Raw genomic sequence first — 25,283 nt, forward strand, 5'->3', positions numbered from 1 at the left:
GAATATATATAGAGTTTTTAAAATAAATAAAAATATATTATATATTTATAAATAATTTAGAAAAAAAAAATCGAGTTATAACAATGATTTCAATACAGAAAGATTCTAAGCTTCTGTATGTTGAAAAAAAAAAATATTTTTAAATATATACAAGGGTAGTTTAGGGGGTAGTTATATGACCAGGCTGTAATGTGCTGCTTTTTTTTATAAATAATAAATAATATACACAACTAAAATTATAAATCACAGTATTATCAACACCCATTATATTTTTTAAATTAAAAAAAATATTAATATATGAGTTGGAAACAAAAAAAAAAAAAAAAATGATAACGTTCAAGGTTTTTTAAAATTATTATTGTTATTATTATTTCGGTAAGTTTTTTTTTAGATGTTTGATTATCGGTCTAATGACTCAAACATGATTAAATATTTAAAAAATAAAATTAAAAAAAAAAAGATAATATTCAGGTGCCTGAAACTTTTATTGTAAATGACAAAAAAAAAAAAATTATATTATTTTAAAATGATATTGTTAATGTTTTTTTAAAAAATAGAAAAAAACAAATTGATCTGATTTTCTAATAATTTTTTACATTATAATAATAATAATATTTGAACAATTTATTATGTATGATATTGTTCAGATATTTATTTTATTTTTTGACTATTTTTTTTATTCCATTTATAATGTTGGTTTTTTTTTTTTATTTTTTTAACAAAGTGTATATTAGTAATACTGATAATGAATTTCTTCAAAAAATATATATATATAATTAAAACTTGAATTGTTCATATAACATATTAAAGAATAAAAAAAATTTATATTATTTATAAATTATATTGTTAAAAATATTTTTAAAAATGGAAAAAAAAAAACAATTTGATCTGATTTTTTAATAACTTGTTTTTTTATTTTTTTTCTATTCAAATATATACTTTATGTGGAATTTTTTTTTTTTTTTTTATTCATAATTATTTTCGTTGATATTTCCAAAAATAAATTTTATTATCAGCTAGATTAGAAATGAGTTGAAATATAAAATATCAGTCGAATGTTAAATTTGTAAAATACAATTAAAATAATTTGTAAAAAAAAAATGAATATACTAAAAGTAACTGAAAAATTTGCATTATAAATTTATTTACATTACTCTCATTACGCAAATAGATTTTTTACATCAATTTAAAAATAACTATTTTTGATAAAATCATAAATAATATTCGGTAACTTATTTCAATATATAAAATGCAATTTTCGTAATTATTTTTTTGAAAATATACAACGTGCATTGCTGAAAAAATTTAAATATATTTTAATTTTTTTCATTCAAATACATTTTAAAGATTTCATTTTATTTTTAACATTTATTAGTCATTTAATTGACGTCGGTTCGCTTCAACTAATTAACAAACTAACTGATAACAAATATTTTTAAAATATCGACAAAAAAAGTTTTATATTAAAAGAAAGATCTAAAATAAATAAAGAAATAAATTTAAACTTGTTTTTTTGTCCATTAAATAATTGTAAATTTATAATTTTTTTTATAAATGAATCAATAATATTTTACAAATATTTTTATTACATAAAATATTTATATATTTTATTTTTCACACAATGGTTTTTTTTTTTTTATTTTTAACAAAATTTATATTAGTCATTCGAGCTACGTCGGTCGTTTCTACTAATCACAAAATTTACTGATAATGAATTTCTTAAAAAATATCGACAAAAATAATTTTATAATAGAAAAGCCGAAAAAAAAAAAAAAGTCGTGTGATGTCACATGATCAGTATATTTTTCATCGATATTTCTAGAATAATGCTATGATTCATCATGCTGTAAAAAAGTGGTGGTCAAAAAGGTGTTTAAAAGAGGAGAATTTTTCGACTACACCCACAGTTTCTATCAGTAAGTTAAAGTGAACACATCATGGCACTTAAAGCTGCCTTTTTGTTCTTTGGAACAATCCTTATCTCGCTTCAATTTTGCCACGTATCTTGTGACTCAGGTAATTGTTCATTTATAATATTTAAAAAAAATTAATTTTCCAATTTTATTGTTTATTTTAATAAATATTAATTCATTAAATAATTTAATTAAATTTTTATTGTATTTTATTTGTAAAATATTAAATATTTTATATACATTTTAATGTGATTCGTATAAATTTTTAGTTGGAGATGTTGAAGTCACAGTTGATGCTACTTCAGGCCGTTTATCTTTTGAATGTTCACGAACAATCGAAAAAATCAATGACTACAAATGTAAATTTCAATTAAGCAATGGAATATTCATCGAGTACAAATCTCAAAATAATGGTCAACAAGTAAATGTCACTACACCTGTAAAGTAAGTACATATAAATTTATATTTTTCTATTCAATTAAATATCTAATTGACAAAGCAATCGATTAAATTTAATTTTAAAAATTTATTCACCATGTCAGGTATCAAATAAGCCACCCTGCGCCCGCTCAAGTGATAAATGGTAAAAAAATTTGTAAGATTGAAGTTGATCCACCACTTGAAAAACTGAATCAAAGTGATATCTGGAAATGTTGGATTATAACTCGCGAAAAAACCTTTGGAAATCATCTCAAAAACACTTACCAATTGTCAACAGAAAAATCAAAACCAAATATATCATCAAGTGCCGTATTTGTTAAAGCTGGTGACATGTTTATGGTAAATTAATATTTATACTAATTTAAATATATATATTTTTAAAACTTTTATAATTTTAATATAAATTAAATTTTTTTTGTTCAGGCTGGATGCCAAGTTATGCATCCAATTGATTATTGTTATTTAGTGAGTCCAAATGGTACCCAATATGCTGTTACAACAAGTCAAGTTCTTCCAAATTACCCTGGTACAGAAATTCAATTGGAAAATTATCAAAAAGATACAGAAAATTACAACAAACGTATGTACAAAAGTACTGTACGAACACTGAGACCATCTGAGAACAGTAATTTTTCAATGGGCGATTGCTTTGGTCTCATTAAAAATGCTGTTAAAACTCATGAGGGAAATTGGACTTGTCAACTTCATCTTGCCAATTCACACGATTCAATGGCTCTTAATTTTACAGTAAACGTTACAGGTCAGTGTCTATCAAAAATTAAAATATAGTTTTAAAATAATTAAACTATTGAATTATAAATTATTATTAATTTTATTTTTTTTTTTCATTATTTTAAATTACAGAATCATATTTCATACCAGCTCACACTGAAGGCTCATCACCAAAAACACTTAGTTGCAATGCACTTCCATCACTTCCTTCAAAAGTCGTTGATTGTCGATGGGCATTTTATAATGGTACAATGATTCCTGAAGACAGTGCTTTGAACGTCACAATGTCTAAAAATGACACTAGCTGTATGATAACTTTTAATGGTAAATAATAATAATTTATTATCTTTTTTGTTTTAAATTTATATATTCAATTTTGCTAATTATTTATACATGATTTTATTTGTTTTTTTTTTTTTAGAATGGAGAAGCAAGGAATGGCATAATGAAAAATGGACATGTTTTGTTCAATTTGAAAATGATTTTGGAGATAAATTTCATGCAAGTACAACTGTTTCATCATCAACAATGTCATTACCAATGTTTATTAGCGTAGTTTTATTAACTATTTTCAGTTTATTGCATTACGTATATACTTGTTAAAAATAAAATACTTGTATAATTATTTCATATAAAAAAAAAAAAAAAATATTAATCCTCCGTCAATTAAATGTATAATTAATTTGTAAAATTCAATTCAATTCAATCTGTAATTTCAACAATAAAATCTGGGTTTTGTTAAAAATATATTTGATGTTTTGTTTAATTAATCTTTTTATTACATTTTATTATACATGAAGGATTTTATCAGTTTTGTTGTTTCTGTTTCTAGCGAATAGCCGGTATTACAAAGCGAAATTGCAGAGCAAAAAAAAAAAAATTTCTTGTTATTAATTTATTAATCTATCTTTATATACTGTGTTTTTCAAGTTCTCTTAAAGAACCCACATGAAAAATGTTGCGCATCTTTTTTTATCAAAAAATTTACTCAATCAATTATAAAGATGCAATTGCATGGAATTGAAAGAGTCCAGCAAGCATCAAGTAATTGTTTTTTTTTAATTTTTTTGTTGTTTTTTAACTTTAACAATTGCTGTGTTATTTAGTCTTCAAAGTAGGACATTTCAAACAACTTGATAATTTTTTTCTTTTTAAGTGTCATTTGTGGAGTAGTACCTATTAATATTGCGTTGAAATGTTATTAATTTTTAATTTTTCATTAATCGTATTGACTATTGATCTAAAAAATTAAATGAATTAATTTAATCTAGCAAGTCATCATAAAATCAGGTAAATAATTTTTTGTAAATTAAAAATAAAGCTGATGAGATTTTGAACGAATTAATAAAATACTAAGGACAAGCAGTCGATAAGGAATTAATGTAAAAACAGAAACTATGCTATACTATTTATTTATTGAATTAATAATATATTTGATACAATATTTTTTTTTATAATGGGAATGAAATATATATTTTTTTGTTGAATTAATATTATATTCAATTCGATATATTTTCTAGCTTTGCTAGAAATTAATTTAAAATAATTGTGTCAAGGTTGCTAAAAATATGTTGTTAACAACTCAATATGTTGTTTTTTTTTTATATAATTATTGTTATATTGTTAAAAAGTTCATATATATAGCTTACGAATTATGTAATTTTTGTTTTGTTGTTTATCTTATCGTTCATAATCGATTGCTAAATATTTATTTATAATTTGTCTGTGAGGCACAACACCATCTTTACATGACATGACTACTACCAATGCTCTTTTACGATTTCTTGATATTACTTTTGCTTTTTCGATAAATTCAAAAGTTACACCTGTCTTCTTAACGCTAAAATATCTCAACTTTGGTGAATTTTCAAGAACTTTCATGGCTGATTCATTTGTAATTTTTTTGCTGAATGGTAAGATCGCACATATCATATTTTTGAGTAATTTAATTGAAGAGTCAGTGACGTTATTAAACCCATAACAATCAAGATTTATTAAATAATTCATTTTTGAAATTGCTACCATACCAGCATCGGTTATATGAGTACCATACATTCGTAGTGATTTTAATTTCTTCATGACATTGGCAACATTATATAAAAAATCATCAGTAACTCGGCATTTTCTAATATCTAAGTTCGTGACCGACCTATATATTGTGAAGGGAGTAAATTTATTTTCATGATATTTACACTCGTCACGAGTGCATTTTATTTTAGGTTTTTTCGAAGTTAAATAATCGCGTAAACTTATGGGACGATTTATACCAGCAAATTGAAACCATTCCAAGGTCTTCAGTTGAGAAACCACCTGCAAAACGAATAATTCATAAGCACCTATATGTAAAGAATAAAAAGGAGTATTTTTGCTTTTTTTGTAATAGGTATAAAGTTTAACTTACACTAGTGATTTCTTCTGGAAAATTAGTATTGTCCTCCACGCGTCCAGACCAATTTGATAAATTCAGTTCAGTCAATGTATCAGCAACATTTAACAATGACTTGATCAAAGTAACAGGTATAATAGCAGATGTATCCCAGTTTTCAAAAAACTGAAATATAATTTTCAATACTTTTAGTTTCACAAGACGTGAAAATGCATTATCTAATATTGCATTGTCAATATATTTAATTCTTATTCGAAGTTGTACAAGATTTGGACAAGATTCATTGATAACTGGTACTATGTTAAAATGGCTATATGCTGTCAAGTCTAATTTTTTTAAATAACGACCACAATTATTAAGCAGCGATTTTAAAAAACTAAATTTTTCATCGATTGTTGGATAATTTTTCGTTAAAAAATTTGATCTGAACTTATCATATCTCCAATGAGTTAGTTCAAGTTTTTTGACATCAATCCAAGAATAATAATCAAGGGCTCTTTTCCATTGTTTGCATACTAAAAAAATTAATCAATTGTCATTATTAAATAATTTATTTTATATGTTAATTATCATTATCATACCCAATGCAATTTTTGGTCTTTCACATACTGGAAGATACATGAATATTTCAGCCAGGCAATCATCATTAACACGTTCTATTGTCAGTTCATCTTTGGCGTATGAATGATCATCATGATGACTGTATGGCTAAAAAGAATAATCAACATATTAATTATTTAAACTGAACCCGGCTATTGGTACCCATTCCGTAAATTTAAATATAAAGTGTGATATTTAGAGTGAATTTAGGCTTATTTTATGTAGTTGAGTAAGTGTTAGCTACAGTTTGATGTTTGTTCGACAAGCTTGGACCACTAAATCTACTCTAATCATTCAATTCAAGTTATCAGTTTATCAAATTTTGTTATTATTATTAGGTTAATTCGATATTTAATTTGAAAATAATGGTGGGGTATACTGCAGTTATTTTGAACTAACCTTATTTTTTATTTCGCTGCAACGTGTTTGTCTTAATATTTGCATAACTATATATTTTTTTACCAAGTTTTTATCCAACTCTGGTTTACGTAATCTCTTGAATAGAGATCCGTACAAATGTGACTTCATACTTATTTGATGAAATGTGCTATGCACAATTACCAAGTTTTGGTTTAATATTTTTCTATTTCTATGTATTATATATATTATATTAAAAAAGACACCCAGCTTTTATTAATTTATTAATAAATTATTTCGCGGTCGGTTGGAGTTTTTTTTTTAACTGTTTATATTTTATCATATTTATGATTTAAGCGGCATTAAGCGGTGTCTTCAAGTCTCCAGTCTCCTCGCTCAAACTACATAAATATTTACTAAATTTTTACATAAATTTTTTTTGTTATCCGTACTTGTGATTAAATTAATTAATTTTGAAAATTTTTTCCGAAATTTATTTATTTGACATTACCGACAATCGGTAGTTTATCATTAACAAATTAACAACAATAATGAATATAACCTCTATTTCCACTGTGTCTTCCTTGATCAAAAAAGAAAAAAAAAAAAGTCATCAGCTAAAAATAATTACATCAAAGACCTCTAAAACACTCTAATATAATTTATAAAATTAATTAAATGTCAATAAGTTAATAATAAATATTAATTAAACAATTAGTCAATAAAAAATATAACTTGTGTGTATAAAAAATATAAAAAAATAAAATAATGAGCTCACAGCAAAGTCCAGCAGCTTTACAAGCGACAGTTGATCGTGACAAAGTATATACATGGATTATTGAATTATCAAATCCAGAAACTCGTGAAAATGCTCTACTTGAATTGAGTAAAAAACGTGAAGTTGTACCAGATTTAGCACCAATGCTTTGGCATTCATTTGGTACAGCAGCATCATTATTACAAGAAATAATTAATATTTATCCAGCAATTAATCCAGCAACGCTATCAGCATATCAAAGTAATCGTGTTTGTAATGCACTTGCGCTTTTACAATGTGTTGCAAGTCATCCTGAAACACGTTCAGCATTTCTTCAGGTATAAATTAACTAAAATTCATCATAATCTTCTCAATTAAAATTAATTAATAATTAATAAAACAAAATTTATATCAACAGGCACATGTACCATTATTTCTTTATCCATTTTTACATACAATAAGTAAAACACGTCCATTTGAATATTTAAGATTAACAAGTCTTGGTGTTATTGGTGCACTTGTTAAAACAGATGAACAAGAAGTTATAACATTTTTATTAACAACTGAAATAATACCATTGTGTTTGAGAATAATGGAAAGTGGATCAGAATTAAGTAAAACAGTTGCAACATTTATATTACAAAAAATTTTACTTGATGGTAGTGGTCTATCATATATTTGTCAAACTTATGATAGATTTAGTCATGTTGCTATGATACTTGGTAAAATGGTATTATCACTTGCCAAAGATCCATCAGCAAGATTACTAAAACATGTTGTACGTTGTTATCTAAGACTATCTGATAATCCAAGGTAATATTTTACAATTATATTATTTATTATTCAATTTATAAATTAACTAAAAAAATTATTATTTATGTATAAAAGTTGACAGGCATTTTGTTGTTGTTGTTATTGGTATTTACTCCAAGCTTTTTTATTTATTTATTTGTTATTATTACTGCTTGTTTGAATGTCATTTAATTGTTATTAATATTATTTTTTAAATTAATTTTACCAGGGCATTATTGGCACTTAGACAATGTCTACCAGATCAATTGAAAGACAGTACATTCTCAGCATGTTTACAAGAAGATACATCAACAAAATCATGGTTAAATCAATTATTAAAAAATCTTGAAGTTGGACCACCACAAGTACCACCAACACAAGGACAACCAGATCCTCGTTCAATTGGCATGTCACCATTAACTTCGTAAATATATTTATTTTTCATTCATCAATTTATCATAGTTATTCTCTCGTAATTTTCATTATGTTTCAAAAACATTTGAGAGAATTAAAATAAGCACACGTACTTAGGTTTTTTTTTTTCCTTTTTTCTTTTTTTTTTTTCTATCAAATATTTAACTTTGAGATTGTATAATAAGTCAGCTCGTATATTTTCATATAGCTAAATAATTATACAATATTGCGATATTTTAAATATGATGATGGTGATAAAGAATATATATATATAAAATAATAATTATTCTTTTTGTTTATTTAAATAAACGGAGAGAGGAAATAGATTGTTATTTTATGAAAAATAATAATATTCTGATTTAATAAATATACTTTGAATGTTTGTGTAAATAGACAGTATAAAAACAAAAAAAAAAAACAAAAGCTATTTTAGACTTGTTTAAATGTGTGTATATAAATTTAAAAAAAGAAAAAAATATTCAAGCGATGTTGAGGGTTTAATTATTAGATATTATTGACATTAATAAAATTATTATTTTTTTATTTTTCATTGATACTCTATATACAATATAAATTAAATTTTGTTAAATAAAAAAAATTAATAATAATTGTAAAAAAAGCCGGATACAATCTGATATTTTTTCTATTATGTAAGAAAAATTATGGTAATTACTAGATAAGTTAATTAACAATTTATTAATGATATAAATAAATATATATATTTCGAGTAAATAATTGGGTGATATGTTTAATAATGTGTGCTTGCAAAAAAAAATAAGTAATATTGTTAAGCATGATAGTTTCTTTTTTTTTTATAAAAATAAAATAGACAAGTTTTTTTTTCTTTTTTTTTTTCGAGGAATTATAATTGCTTCTAACAGGTTTTTTTTTTTTATTTATTCATTTTTGTTTTTGCTGCCTGTTGAGTATAATCATTGGGATGAAATAATGATTAATGCCTTTTATTAATAAAAGCCAAAAGTTAAATAAAAAAATATAGATAAATTAATAAGATAAGATAAATTAATAAATAAATATGTATAATTTTGCAAAATCAAATGTTTTTCAATGAAAAAAAAAAAAAAGTTACTGTAAATATATTTTTCAAACAGTGTACTATTTATTATTATTATTTTTTTTTATAATAAAAAATTTTTTTTTCAATTTAATTTAAATGATAAATTGATTAATAATAATAGAATAATTTATTTATTTATTTTACAAAGGCTGAGACTGAATTTGTCTCTGGAAAAAAATAATTAATAAGTTAACTCAACAGAGTGAATTATCAACTGGCTTAATATTGATAATATTTTTAAGAGTGTTTATTGGATCCAGCCACGTGAGTGAGTCCTGTAAGCCCAGAGTTTGTCAATTATTTATTTTTTTTTTTGCTTTTTAAATTTATAATTCAATACATTAGATTCATTGATGATTATTTAAAAACAGTAGTCTATTTATATTTTTTTTTCTTTTTATTTTCATTTGTTATAAGTATTATTTTTAAACTATAAAACTTATAAACTATAAAACTTTAAAAAAAATTAATATTAAGTACAGTTTAATTAGCTGACAATGTGATTGACAATAAATTTTGTATCAATAAAAATTATGATATATTTAATAATTAAATTTTACTGAGAAATTATATATCAATTTATCATGAAAATTTAGCTCAAGATCTTGCAACAATTGTCGATGAATTTACAGTTTAAAATATTAATATTAATTGTTTCAGTGACAGTGGTAATTGGCTTGCAATTGAAACAAATCAAATTGTTAATATTATTCCTCAGTTTTCTACAATTTACATTAAAACATGTTACATATTTTTTAAACAGAAATATTATACATTTAATTTAAAAACAAAAAATCATCGGTTATAATTCGACTTTATTTCATGTTGTTGTTATAATTTACAGTATATTTTTTTTCTTACTTATTTTCATTAATCATTATACATTTTTTATTGATATTATTTTAACAATTATTTATTAATATTAAACATAATTGAAAGAGAAAAAAATATCCATTAAGCAGTACTTGTACTTGTACCAGTTTTTGGAGTACATTGACGTTTTCTGCTTGAATTTAATCCTGATTTTTCAATACAATTATAAAAATTATTCCATTCAGCAAGATTAGAATCATCATTGAAAAACTTATCAATGCATTTTTAAATCATCAATACGTAAATTTAACCAACCAACAGCTAGTAAATGTAATTTACGATAATAGAATTATATTCTTTTGTTTGAATTTTTCCAACAATTAAATCCATTTAATTGATATTTTTAATTTTTTTTTCTATTATTATCACCTCCAAATTCCAATCAATAACTCGATCAATTTCATCATATCTATCACCATTGATAATGAAAATACACATTCGTGTTAATTCCACAGGCTTCATCAACTTGTATCTCTGTTGGAGTTTTCAATATATATTCCCCAATATCATACAATGAACCATAGTATTGTGTACGATCAATCCTGAATCCTGGGCAGTTTTCTTTCAATGATTTTTCATCAATATGTTTAATTCTCCAAGCTCTAATAATATCAGTCAGTACTCGATATTTGGATAATTGCTTGTTGGTCCATGGCCAGCATGTGTCAATGAGACCTTGAGAAAAATGATCTTTATAATCAAACCAAAATTTTCCCAACATCCATAAACTCGTTTGCTTTGAATTTCTAAATACTGCATACTCTGCTTCAATTCTATCAAGAATTTTTGTTAGTAAATTTTGATAATCAATAATAGTTGAATTTTTATTTATCAAACTTTCTTCAAATATATCAAAATAAATGTATCTCCATGGCCATGAATCAATCAATTTTGTCAATGAATATTCTTGATTATATTTTAAAAATTCCAATCTCCATTCTCTTGTCAATCGTTGCATTAAAAATACAAAATTATTGCTTGTTATTATATCACCATTTATAGCTAATAAAACATCTCTTATGTAATCATCTTCTTCTTCTTCAGTCAACCTTGATTTTAGTAGAAAAATTTTTAAACTTTTATCATCTCTAGATAGATAATTTCTATTATGAACAACAAGCATTCCACGTGTTAAACCCAGAGCAGTGTCTGGATCAAAATAATTCGAAATATTATTTTCAAAATTTCTTGATATCCAATAGTAAATAGTGGCTCTTGTAAATTGGTCTAAAGGATATTTACCAGCAATGTTTACTGACTCCAAATTGTATACTGCAGAGATTATATTTTGCTTATCTCTTAAAAGTATTTTATTCCATATCTCTATTATTTCATATAAATGAGAATATTTACATGCTTCAACAAACATAAATATATCATTGATTTCTTCATGAGGTAAATTTTTATTAACGTTGCTGTTAAATACAGCCAATAATGTTTTTGCATGATCAATTTGTCCATCAATTGTCCATTGAATATTATCAATATAGTCATTTAACGATGGATTATCTTCATCAAAGTCATCCAATTTTTTATGTATATCTGATAAAAAATCAAACAGTTTTATTCCAATTGGTTCAATAATATAAATCAGCTCATTTGTTTGTCTAATCGGCAATTCTAAATTTTCAATAATTTGAAATACAGCAGTTTTTAATCTTCGAGGTATCGTTGGTGATGGTGATAAATCATAATCTTGAAAGAAGCTGGCAGTTAATAGATTTTGGTCTTTCATTTTTAATTTTATCAATGGATTATTCCAAACGTTAACTGCAACTTGAATTGATGATTTTTTTTCCAGTGAAAGAGAAAATGTAAAGTCAGATCTAAAATTTATTTAAATTTCATCAAATTAATATTTGTAAAATTTTTAAATATTTATTTTTTATTATTTTTAAATAAATACATACGCAGTTGTGATACTTTTTAAAATAAAAATTGACAAAGCAAGAATAATTATAATTATCTTCATGATTTTTATTATTGTCAATTGTTTAATTGTTTTTTGTGTTATGTTTAAAAGTTTTCACTATTATGAAAAAAAAATTTTTATTTTTTCACAGGAAATGAATATTTGAAATATAAGTATATGTTATGTTAGGGGCAACTTTAAATAAATAAATAAATAAATAAATAAATAAATAAGTATATATTTTTTTTATGATATTGAAATATTTAAAGGCTAAATAGGCAAGTAACATGTTTACATCCTTTTTTATATTATTTTATTGTCAAGTACATAAAACAAATTTTATTACAACTTGAAATATTTAAAAATCACTTTTTAAATTTATAAATTCAATTTAAAAAAAAAATGATATATATCAAGTATCAAAAATATTTGATTTTACATTTTCTATAAATTGCTTGAATTACAATTTTAAAATAATTTTTTTAGTCATCAGAGATGATTCAAGTTTTTATTTAGAAAATATTATTTTCCTTTTTTTTGTTGTTTAAATAAAAGCCATTAAATTTACTATCTCAACTTCATTGAAATATTTTTTTTTTATGTATTTAAATATAATTCATATGTGCACTGTTTTTTTTTAGAAAAAAAATAATGCGGAAACTAAAAAATATTTTGTTTTAAAAAAAAATTCCACACTTTTAAACCAAGTTTTTAAATCATTTTAAAAATAAATAATACTATAATTCAATAACAAACATGCAAATAATATGATTTGAAAAAAAAAAAAAATATAGAATACTAAAAAAATTAAATTTTATTTATTTTTATTTCAAATGTACAAAGTTTGAAAATACTAAAGAAAATTATTTGAAATTTTTTACCAAGAAAATATTTAAAATAAATCGAAATTTTTTTTTATAAATTCAACGCAAGCAATTTTATTTAGTAAATATATTTTTTTTTTTCATTCTGTTCTAGTTTAGTTTAATGCTTTAGTTTTTTTTTAATGCATAATATATTTTTTTTTTAAAAAAACAACAATTAAATTGTCGTCAACGATTGAACATGTTTCAAGTTAATTTTTGTAATTATCATTTTAATTTTAATGATTACAAATATAGTATACAATAATTATATTTATAACATTTTATTAAAAATTTAAAATTAATTATTCACTTGCATTGAACGCATAATAAACTTGATATATTAATTAATAATATAAATATCAATCGTTTGAATTATTTATCAAAAAATCAAGACACTTGTTATTGAATTTCTTATATTTATTTAAAAAAAAAATTTTACTTATTCAATTAGGATATTATTGTTGAATTATTTTGATGAATGTCCTACCTTTTTTCAAGTTTTATCAAATATTATACAATTCATTATAAATTTTTCATTGATATATTATTTTAAATTAAAATATATGAAAAATTATCTCAACAGCATGAAACAATTTATTAATATTAAACATAATTAAAAAGGAAAACAAAATATCCATTAAGCAGTACTTGTACTTGTACCAGTTTTTGGAGTACATTGAAGTTTTTTGCTTGAATTTAATCCTGATTTTTCAATACAATTATAAAAATTATTCCATTCAGCAAGATTAGAATCATCATTGAAAAACTTATCAATGCATTTTTTAAATTCACTTCTCTGTTTATCTTTAAAATTCAACCAATCAGCTAGTAAATGTAATTTATCATAGATAGAATTATATAATTTTTTATTTTCTTGAATACCTCGAATAATTGAAATCCAATTAATTGAATTTTTAAAACTTTCTCTATCATTATCTCTGTATTTCCACTCAATAAGTCGATCAATTTCATCATATCTATCACCAATAATAATAAAATACGTGCAAATATTTTGTAGTGTAACATGTCGCATAAAATTATATCTTTGTTGTTGAGTTTTCAATATATATTCACCAATATCATACAATAAATCATAATACTCCAATGTACGAAGCATAAAACCCATTTGACTACATTCTTCAATTAATTTTTCATTAGCTCGTTTGATATTCCAATTTCTAATAATAATTATTGAAACTTGTATTTTAACAAATTTATTAGTATTCAATGACCAACATGTCTCAATTAGTCCCTCATCAAAATGATCTTTATAATCAGACCAAAATTTTCCAATCATCCATGTACTTGTTTGTTTAACATTACGAAACTTTGAATACTCATCATCAATTTTTTCAATAATTTCTAATAATAAATTTTCATAATTAATACGAGTTGGTGCAGGATTTCGATTAATCAAACTTGCTTCAAATACATCAAAATAAATGTATCTCCATGGCCATGAATTAATCAAGTTAAACAATGAATATTCACGATGTTCTTTTAAATAATTCAGCCTTGCATCATTTGATAATTGTTGCATTAAAAATACATAATTATTAATTGTCATTCTATTGTAAGCACCAACACCATTGTGTAATAAAGTATTTATTATATAATTATCTTTATCATCACCTTCAAGGTTTGCTTTTAGTAAAAAATATTTTAAACTTTCTGTATTTCCAGATAGCAAAGCTCTGTTATGAGTTTGAAGAATACCTTGTGTTACGATGACAATATCACGTGGATTATAATCAACTGAATTGCCAAATTTAAAATGGAAAAATATCCAATATTTCATGATGTTTTTTGTGAGAATGTCTAATGGATATTTACCTGCAATATTTTCTGATCTAGTATTGCTTATTGCAAATTTAATATTTTGCTTATCTTTAGCTGATAACTTGTGCCATATTTCATTGATTCCATCAGCATGAGAATATTTACATGCTTCGATAAACATAAATGTATAATCAATTTTTTCATCAGGTAAATTTTTATCAATGACGTTTTTTAATACAGTCATTAATGTTTTTGTATGATCAATTTGTCCATCAACTGTCCATTGAATTGAATCAACATAGTCATTTAATGATGGATATTTATCACCTGGGTCAACTAGTCTATCATGTATTTCTGATAAATAATCAATCATTTCTTTTCCAATTGGTTCAATAACATAAATCAGCTCATCAATTTTTGTCATTGGCAATTCTAAATTTTCAATAATTCGAAATGCATGAATTTTTAATTTTTGAAGTATTATTGGTGCTGATAATTCAGATCTTTGTAACAAATTTGAAGTTAATAAATTTTGGTCTTTAATTTTTGATTTTATTGATGGATCATTCCAAATGTTTATTGCAGCTTGAATTAATGATTTTTGTTCCAGTAAAGAAGGTATTGTATAGTAAGATCTAAAATTTATTTAAATTTCATCAAATTGATATTTATAAAATTTTTAAATATTTATTTTTTATTATTTTTAAATTAATACTTACGCAGTTGTCATATTTTTTAAAATAAAAATTGACAAAGCAAGAATAATTATTATTATCTTCATGATTTTTATTATTGTCAATTGTTTGATTGTTTTTTTTTTTGTGTGTTATGTTTAAAAGTTTTCACGATTATGAAGAAATAATTTTCATTTTCCTCGCCAAATGAATTTTTTTTTTTTTTTTATGATATTGAAATATTCGAAGGCTAAATAGATAACATGTTTACATCCTTTTTTATATTATTTTATTGTCCAGTACATAAAAAATTATGTTACGACTTGAAATATTTATCACTTTTTAAATTTATAAATAATATATTTTGTATACAAATTTTTTTTAATCTATACATAAACTGAAACTGAAATTTTTTCAAAAATAAAAAACAAAAAAAATATAAATTTTCGAAATATTTAAAAATAAATATAAAATCAATGGAGTTTAATTATGAGATATGATTTTCATTGTATAAGTTTATTTTTTAAATAATTTTTTTAGCTAACAGAAATTGTTCAAGATGAATCATAAAAGTGGAAAAAGCAGGTATCTCAATCTCAGTAGCAGGTGTTCTCAGTCTTATACTGCTCTTCTTAGGTTGCTGCTCTAATTATCTCAGAAAGAAAATAATCTCTTAATTAGTAACATCAATTTTTAATTATTCTTTATTAGCATTATCTGATATAACTAATCAACAATTGGCTAAATTACAAAGATCTTTTAATTATTGTGTAAGATTTGTTGTTGAAAAAAAAAAAAAAAATTATTTTACGAGCTGCTACTAGTCGCTATTTATTTAATAATTTTTCATTACATGTAATTAGATTTAATTGTAATTATATATAGCCCAAAAGTACGATAACCAAGAGCTTATATTTTAATAAATAATAATAACGCAATATTTATAAACAAGAACGTGTATTTAAATTACAAAAAAGACAATTATTGGAGGGAATTATCAAGTGCAAAGACTAGTTAAAAAAAAAAAAACAATTACACCAACATTTATAAATAATATTTGAATAATTTCAAAATTTTATCGTTTAAAAATGGACGAAATAGATATATATATATATTTAATTAAAATATTTTAAATACTTAAATTTCTATTTGAAAAATTTTCCATTAATATGGAAAATTTTAATTTACTAACAATTTTTTATATTTCATCAAGGTTGATTCTGGATAATTAAATTTCTATGAGATTTTAAATCGAGTATAATTATCTACACTTTCAATTTTTTTCCTTTGGACTTTTTGAGATAATGAGTGTTAAAATTGAGATGATTTTTCTATCTAAAACTTTTTTTTTGCAAGTTTAATTTCTACTAGAAATTTTTATATTTACTATTAAAATTTAGTGCTCAAAAGGACGAATAATGCATTATTTTAAATCAACTTTAAAATCAATGAGTACCTCCAGTTAAAATACCATGTGAATTATTAATTGGATATCTCAAAATTGGTAAATTATTATTAACACAATTTAACCAAAGATTTGCACATGTTGCATGATAATGATTATCATTGAATAAAATATTATCACTTGTTATGACAGTAAGACAGAGTGCACATGTTGGTGATTGGTCTTGTCGTGATGGCCAAGCAGGCAACTCGGTGACAATCTAAATAAATTAAAAAATCAAATATTAATATTATAAAAATGTATTTTTAATTATTACTGATCAAACATACAGGTATGTTGGTGTAAAATGGTTCCATTTGTGCCCAAATTTTATCAATGTCCATTAGTAAATCATCAAAACCCATAATATTTATATCCATTTCTTTGTGTGAATAATTAACACGACGACAAACAGCAGCAATTTCAGCTAAATTACAAAGAAAATTATATCCTTTTGAACTTTTTAATACTTCTTCAAGTACAATATCTGATGTGATACTTGTAAATATATTTGCAGCAAATTGAAGAAGAAGAACACAACTTTCCATGTACTGTTTCCATTCCCAATAAATCATCTATAATTAAAATTATAATTTATATTTTTTTAAAATAAATTATCAAACAGTTAATTGTAAAAAAAAAATAATATATTAATACCTCATGCATATTTTTAATTTCTTTGTCAACATCAACATCTTTTTCAAGACACAAATTGAGATCTAAACTTTGCATTGATTTAGATTTTTTAATTTGATTAAAGCTCTTATCAATATCCCTTTGAATAATTTTATCTGGATCAATAGTTGCTTCATATTTTTCTTCTAAATAATCAAGAGTTTTTTCTGGACTTGAATTAATTTCTAATTGTGCAAATGCTTCAATTGTTTCTTGTACCAATGATATTTCTGATTTATGATCACCACAACTTGGTAAAAAATTTTCAAAATCAGTAAATAAATCTATTGATGAATCAAGTTGATTAACATCAGTTGTATCAGTATTTTTAGCTGATACAAAATCACCAAAATCATCAAGTATATTATCATCATCATCAGCTGTTTTATCATTATCAATTGACTCTATTTTTGGCTCATCAACTAGTATTCTTAATGCACTGTATTTATCTTCAACACTTTGTAAATTCATTAAATCAATTGGATCATTTTTTTTTTCATTAAATGTTATATTATTACGTTCAACTGGTATTGACATGTCATTACGAATAACAGTGTCATTTAAAATAAATGTTTTAGCTTCATTTTTAATCATACAAGTTGGAAATAAATCACCAACTCTTTCACAATTATTTAAATCATTACTTAACGTTGCTAAATCTTGATTAAAATTATTAACTGATGTTTTACATTGATTAATTGTTATTTTATTATTTGTTTTTTTAATTTGTTTATCTTGTAATTTTTTTGGTCCACTTAATAAATTATGATTTGCCAATCTACTACCAATTGCTGAACCTAATTTCGTATCAATTTTTGTTGGCAATGATGGTGAAACAACTGTTGCACTTTGAAATTCAGTAAAGTCATCAGATAAATCAACATCTTTTGTTTCAATTGCTCCTAATTTTTGTGGTTTTTGCGTTAATTTTAAATCTAAATTTGAATCAACTGGAAAAAAAGTTAATTAAATTATAATTATCATAATTACAATGAATGAAACATTAAAAAGCATGATTTTTTTTTTTACCTGGAGTATATTTTTTATTTGTATCAGTACGTTGACTTGTAAAATTATCAATTGTATTTATTTTAATTGGATTTAAAACAGCTAAATTTAGTGATGGTGTTGGTGGACCAGGTAACATATGTAGAATATCTAAATTATTAAATGAGTATGATGTTTGTGCAAGAGCAATTAATGACAACACAATATATAATTCTTGTTCAGTTAATTGTCCAGCATATTTTTTATTAGCCAATGACCATATAAAACCAAGTACTTCAGTTGGTAATTGACTTGTTAATAATAATGGAAATACTTTGTTTGTATCAACAAGATATTTTTCATTGATACCATTTATTGTTGATCTATCCTCTTTAACATGATCCCAAATAACACGATATACTTGTGGCAACATTGGTGAATTTTGCCACAACCAATTTGGCAATTGTTGATTTATTTGTTTATCCATTTTGCTAGTATTTATTATTAACAATTTACTTTAATTATTATTCATTATTTGTGTTATTATTTTTGTAAGATCTTTTCTTTTGACAGCTCCATGTTTACTGTCTTACTGATTTTTTTTTAGCTGGCGCCACCGTTGTGTGACGTTTATTTATTTATTTTTTTTTATTTATCAACATGGTGGACCATCTGCGCGATGATGACACTCATCCACACACATACACAGTTACATGTATATTTTCTGTCATCAAGAATAAATATAACATTTAACAACAATTGAAACATCATCACAATGAATATTAATAATCGATGAAAATTTTATAATTAATAACTTTTATTATTGTCATTACATTATTGTTAATTGGTGGTTAATTAATAATTAACATGGCAGAAATTGGAGGACCAATTCTTCATGTAATTGTCGTTGGTTTTCATCATAAAAAAGGCTGTCAAGTGAGTAAAATAAAAGGAATTTTATCTCTTAATATAAAAATGATAAAGAAAAAAAATTCATCAATTTACAGTTTAATCAATAATTTCTTTGTTAAAAAATTACATTTTATTATGAAATTATAAGTTGAACATGTTTAGAATTTAATAAATTAATATTGTTTAAATTGTCCAGGTGGAATATTCATATCCTCCACTTGTACCAGGATCACCAAATGAGTGTCCACTTGGTTGGAAATATTTGCCAACTCTAGCATTACCAGATGGTTCACATAATTATGATGAAGATACAGTTTATTTTCATTTACCAAGTATAACAGATTCTAAAAAAACAATATTTGGTGTTTCCTGCTTTCGTCAAATACCAGCTGAGGTAATTTATCAAATGTTGATGATAAAAAAATAATATTACACAATGTAAATTAATTTTTTTTAGAAATTAAAAAATCGTACATCTGATATTACAAGAGGAACAGTACAAAAATCAGTATGTGTACTTAGTACAATACCTCTTTATGGACATATACAAGTTAAAATGGCACTAATAACATATGCCTATTTTAAAGAGGGTGATTTCAGCAAGGTATCACTTCTTGAAGAGACATATCGTAATTTAAATGATTGTATGAATGCCGATAGTCAAATACCACCTCAAATATTTGTTGGTATGTTAAAAATATTATAGTCATTATCAAGATGACCAAGTCTGTGTGTTTGTACATATTTTTTTTTCGCTTTTGTGTGTCTTTAGATGATGGTTCTCTCTGGTTTTTAGGATTATCTGCTAGAGATTTTATACTACAATTTCGTCACAAAGCATTGTTACTTTTCAAATTATTATTACTTGAAAAAAAAGTTGTTTTTTATCAATCACCAGTACAGCCACTTTGTGCAGCAATATTAACATTATTATCACTTCATCCTGGTATGATTGAAAGTGGTCTTGAAAAATCAGCATGTATAAGGTAAATCAAAATTATTTATTTTTAATTTTTCATCATATTTTAAATATGTTATTGTTTTTTAGACCATCTAGACCAATGTCTCCAATTCCAACATTTGAAGATGACGATGATGATGAATCATGGTCTGATAAACTACCTGCTGATGAAATAAAAAATATAAATGATGATTTAAATGGTTTTAATGATTCTAAAAAAAATAACAATGAAAAAATAATGAATATTAATGATGAAGATGATAACGTTGTTGAAATTGAAACAACAATTGTTAATAATTATGCAAATACATTAAATGATGATATACATCGTGTTCAAAGTTCAAATATGATTAGTTTAACAATGGATGATGCTGATAGTAATATACCAAGAGATAATAGTAATGATGCATTATCTGAAGCACGTGTTACATCAACAATAACACAAATTGCACATGTTGATTATCAGTCATGTGGATTACCAATGAATTTATTTAGCAATGGTTATTTATGCTTGCCATATTTATCATTACCATATTTGGATCTTCTTGGTGATAAAAATGTACGTGGCTATGTTGTTGGTGCAACGAATGTTTTATTCAAACAAAAAAAACAATTAATTGATGTTTTAATTGAGGCAAGTTATCAATAATTCTCAGCTGAATGATGATTAATTGATGAAATTAATTAATATATTGTTTTTTTGTTGTTAATGATTAGGTAGAGAGTGCTAGAATTGAAGCAACTGATCCAGAATTACGTCGACAATTACATTTGACAACTGAAGATTTAAGATTTGCTGATTATATTGTTCGACATGTTGCTGAACCAAGACAAGATGTTTTTCTTGATGGTGTTGGATGGGAGGGTGGTGATGAATGGATTAGAACACAATTTCGTGTTTATTTAATGAGTTTATTACGTACATCAATTCAACAAGATACAAGACAATATGATCATTTTAATTCGTCTTTTATGAATGCTTGGAAATTAACTAATAATTATAATATGTGGATTAATACAACAGCTAAAAATGATATTAATTTAATTGATTCTGGACATTTATTTGCTGGTCAACTATCAGTTCAAGATATGAAATTGAGACTTTCACAGTAAGTTGTTTTTAATTTTCAATATTCAAGTTGTCATTTGTATTAGTTATTTATTTTTTTTGTTTTTTTTTTTTCATTAAAGCACAATGCAAAATACAGAATCAGGAAGAAAAATTAATCAAGCAATGGTTACAACTGGAAGAGCTGTTGCTTCAACTGGAAAAGCTGTTGGTAAATAGAAAAAAGTTTTTTTTTTTTAAATTTTTTATTTGATATTGTATGAAAATTATATTTTTGTTTTTTTGTTTTTCATAAGGAGGAGCAATTTCACAGGCAAAAGGTGCTTTTAGCAATTGGTGGAGTACCTTGACAACTGTTCAAGGACTTGAAATTGATACTCTTGATACTGGCAATGATAGCATCAATCAAGAAATAACAGAAAATAAAATATGCGAGGAACAAACGAAAAATTATGAAAATGAAATTATCGATCAAGTGATAAATACAAACATGACCTCTCATTTAACTGTCGATTAATAATAATTATTATTTCTATTAATTTATTTTGTTATTAAAAAACTTTCTTCATGGTACTCAATTAAAAAATAATTTTTTTTATAATTTAATTTAATTTAATTATAAATTATTTAAAGAAAAATTTGCTATATATTATTTATAAATTTGAGTTATTTTTTAATTTGTTAAATTTTTTATTATTTTTTAAGTCATTATTTTAAATTATCATTCCCTGATTGTTAATTATTGTTATAATAATTATTTAATTTAAAAACAAAAATAAATATTATGGTTTTTCATGCCGATAAAAGTTACCACAAAAAAAAAAAATATAATTTAATTTTCAACACGTATTATTAATTAAAAAAAAAAATTAATGTTATTAATTAATAAACAAAATACATTGACTTTTAAGTTGATAAACAAAATTAATAATAAAAAATCTGTAAAATGTGAAAAAATAAAATATTTAAAAACAACAATCAATTATTATTAACATTAAAAATTATTATTAATAATTGTCTATAGTTTATTGCCATTAGCACCTGTTGTTAATACATTTCTTTTTTCATGTTGTTTTTTTTTTTTCTCTTGTTAAATGTTATATTATTGGAGGGGGGATAAGTGTCGTGTGGCCATGTTTTGGTTTTGTTGTGTGATAGAAAACATGTGCTCATAAAATGTAACAATTTTATTAGTCTAATATCACTGATACAATCAATAGAGTAATTCCAAAAATCATCTAAATATCATAAAAACAACTTGAATCATTAAAAATTATTATTGAATAAACTAGCAAAGGTATAATATTTATAATTTGGCGAATAATTGTATTCTAACCTCACTTTCAAGTCCATTCAAAAAAAAAAGTACAACATATTGAAATTATTTATAATTAATCATTAATTAATAGATGAATAATTCATGTATATTTTTTCTCATTAACAGATGTCAGTTACATCATCAAAATCAGCTGCCAACAGTGTATCATCAATATTAAATAAAACTGGACTAAGAACAAAATTAATTGCTCAACGTAATCGTGTGTCATTTCAACTTCCCAACAATCTTGAACAAATTCTTCTTACTACTGGTGATACAACAGCAAATAAAGCTTATCATAATTTACTTTGTATACTAAAAGATGCTGTAATCAAGGTAACAATTAAAAATTAACAAATTAATTTATAAAAAAATTACAATAATTGCTTAATAATATTTCAGGATCATGAATTGTTACTTTTACTTGATGAATTTCGTCAATGTATACCTCATCTAAATACATTTCATTCAATCATCATTGAGGCTCTATTGGCAATTGATTGGATTGAAAGACCACCAGATGTTATCACAGCATATAAAATATTTTTTGAAGATTTAATATCTGTTCATGTTGGTCATTGTAAATTGGCTATTGACAAACTTGTTTTGTATTTAAAACCATGTAAGTAATAAACAACAACAACAACTTGAAAAATAAAAAAATATTGACATTTGATGATTAAAATATTTTCAGTAACACCAGATGATAAAGAATGGCCAGACTGTGAACCAACAGAAAAAGATAAACAAAGACTTGAAAATATCCATGATATTTTTCGTAAACTTTTAAAAATGGTACCAATGTCAAACAACTTATTATTTCAAGCATTGTCATCTAGCTTTCCATACATGAAAGCATCAACTCATGCACATGAAATTTACATAAATTCTCTATTAAAAGTAACTGAATATGCACCAGAATTACGTTCTGAAATATTATCATTGATAATAAATAAATTATTAATACTTGATGTACATGCACCACGTGCATTATTAACAAAAGAAGATGAAGATGATGATGATGAAATATTTGAAATTGATCAATTAAATGATAAAAATAAAAAAATCCATCCAATTGGACATACACTAGATATTTGTATGAAAATAATGCTTAAATATATAAAACAATTTTGTCATAATAAAGATGATGTTAATGATGTTATTGATAAAGATAAAGCAACAATAATATATTATGAATTTCTTCATATATTTGATAAATTAATATTACCAACATTTGCAAGTCATCATATACAATTTATTATGTTTTTTATATCAAGTTTAAATGGTGGTTTACTTGATGGTTTTTTAACATATTTATGGCAGAAAGTTATAAATGTTAATGTTGCACCAGTATTAAGAAAATCAGCAGTATCATATATTGCTAGTTTATTAGCACGTGGTAATTTTATAACAATAATTATTATGAAAAAAATTATATTTGATTTATCAGATTGGATTAATAAATACATTGAGATATATGATAATAAACAAGATTTATCAATTGATCCAAAAATACATACTGTTTTTTATTCAACATGTCAAGCATTATTTTATATTATTGCATTTAGATGCAAAGATTTTATTGGTAATAAACAACATATAACATTTCTTGATAATTTAAAATTAAATAAAATAATTAGTTCAAAATTAAATCCATTAAAATATTGTTTAACAACAGTTGTTGATATATTTTCAAAAGTATCAAATAATTTACAAATTGCATATTGTTCAAGTATCATTGAACGTAATTCAAGAACAAATTTACCAGTTATACATAATCAGCATTGTTTTGAAACATTATTGGAAACATTTTTTCCATTTGATGCATATGTTTTACAAGAAAGTAGTCAATTAATATTACCACTTTATAAAGCATATGAGAGTATATTTAATGACAAAGAAAGTGATGATGATGATGAAGACGACGATGAAGAAGATGATGATGAAGAAAAAGAAGAAGAGAATGATGTTGATGATTTTATTATGGATTGTTCATCACCAAAAGATAAAGGTTCATGGAATGCAAGAGATAAACTTTTATGCAGCACTTCTCCTGGTTTTTTTAATTAATTTACTTTTTTTTTTTTTTTTTTATAAAATTAATTGTCAATCAATCAATTATTGCAATGTCTAAGAGGTAAATCAAAAACTTTTTTTTTTTTTCTCTACAAATTTTTTGTGTTTAATTAATCCAATGTAATTATTATTTAATAAAAACTATATTAATATTTTTTAAGATAATGTCATTTTTTAATAATAAATTTATTGAAATTTTTTTTTTAAATTTGCAAAATCTGGTTGGTTTAAATATAAAGAAAATATTTTTGACCAATCACAATAAAA

The 25,283-nt window shown here is 23.5% G+C and overlaps 4 protein-coding genes and 1 long non-coding RNA gene across 6 annotated transcripts; 4 read left to right on the forward strand and 1 right to left on the reverse strand.

The window, feature by feature from the left end:
• Positions 1 to 1,919: 1,919 nt before the first annotated feature.
• Positions 1,920 to 2,604, forward strand: LOC122858735. Its single transcript, XR_006374316.1, has 3 exons — positions 1,920 to 2,016; positions 2,183 to 2,357; positions 2,456 to 2,604. It is a non-coding gene; the product is annotated as an uncharacterized LOC122858735 (long non-coding RNA).
• Positions 2,605 to 7,001: 4,397 nt separating this feature from the next.
• On the forward strand, positions 7,002 to 9,574 carry LOC122858713 (CCR4-NOT transcription complex subunit 9). The gene is made up of 3 exons (XM_044161815.1): positions 7,002 to 7,524; positions 7,605 to 7,999; positions 8,208 to 9,574. Exons 1-3 carry the CDS (start codon positions 7,198 to 7,200, stop codon positions 8,404 to 8,406), a joined length of 921 nt encoding a protein of 306 aa, XP_044017750.1. The 5' UTR covers positions 7,002 to 7,197; the 3' UTR covers positions 8,407 to 9,574.
• Positions 9,575 to 16,061: 6,487 nt separating this feature from the next.
• Positions 16,062 to 19,259, reverse strand: LOC122859659 (synergin gamma-like). Its single transcript, XM_044163343.1, has 5 exons — positions 19,252 to 19,259; positions 18,729 to 19,195; positions 17,676 to 18,643; positions 17,309 to 17,593; positions 16,062 to 17,238 (listed from the first exon to the last, which is right to left on the reverse strand). The coding sequence occupies exons 1-5, from the start codon at positions 19,257 to 19,259 to the stop codon at positions 17,020 to 17,022; spliced, it is 1,947 nt and encodes a 648-aa protein (XP_044019278.1). The 3' UTR covers positions 16,062 to 17,019.
• A 90-nt stretch (positions 19,260 to 19,349) lies between these two features.
• Positions 19,350 to 22,604, forward strand: LOC122858674 (late secretory pathway protein AVL9 homolog). Of its 2 annotated transcripts, none has more exons than XM_044161734.1 (8): positions 19,350 to 19,616; positions 19,789 to 19,986; positions 20,050 to 20,278; positions 20,389 to 20,578; positions 20,641 to 21,187; positions 21,271 to 21,662; positions 21,745 to 21,833; positions 21,919 to 22,604. In XM_044161734.1, the coding sequence occupies exons 1-8, from the start codon at positions 19,548 to 19,550 to the stop codon at positions 22,137 to 22,139; spliced, it is 1,935 nt and encodes a 644-aa protein (XP_044017669.1). In that variant the 5' UTR covers positions 19,350 to 19,547; the 3' UTR covers positions 22,140 to 22,604. The 2 variants fall into 2 exon arrangements, with proteins under 2 accessions (XP_044017669.1, XP_044017668.1); XM_044161733.1 differs by having other exon boundaries at positions 20,365 to 20,578; positions 21,919 to 22,600.
• A 152-nt stretch (positions 22,605 to 22,756) lies between these two features.
• LOC122858676 (RNA polymerase I-specific transcription initiation factor RRN3-like) lies at positions 22,757 to 25,178 on the forward strand. Its single transcript, XM_044161736.1, has 4 exons — positions 22,757 to 22,919; positions 23,067 to 23,276; positions 23,343 to 23,562; positions 23,635 to 25,178. The coding sequence occupies exons 2-4, from the start codon at positions 23,067 to 23,069 to the stop codon at positions 25,008 to 25,010; spliced, it is 1,806 nt and encodes a 601-aa protein (XP_044017671.1). The 5' UTR covers positions 22,757 to 22,919; the 3' UTR covers positions 25,011 to 25,178.
• Positions 25,179 to 25,283: the final 105 nt, after the last annotated feature.

This window comes from Aphidius gifuensis, linkage group LG6, assembly GCF_014905175.1.
Source record: "Aphidius gifuensis isolate YNYX2018 linkage group LG6, ASM1490517v1, whole genome shotgun sequence".
NCBI classification, from domain to species: Eukaryota; Metazoa; Arthropoda; class Insecta; order Hymenoptera; family Braconidae; genus Aphidius; species Aphidius gifuensis.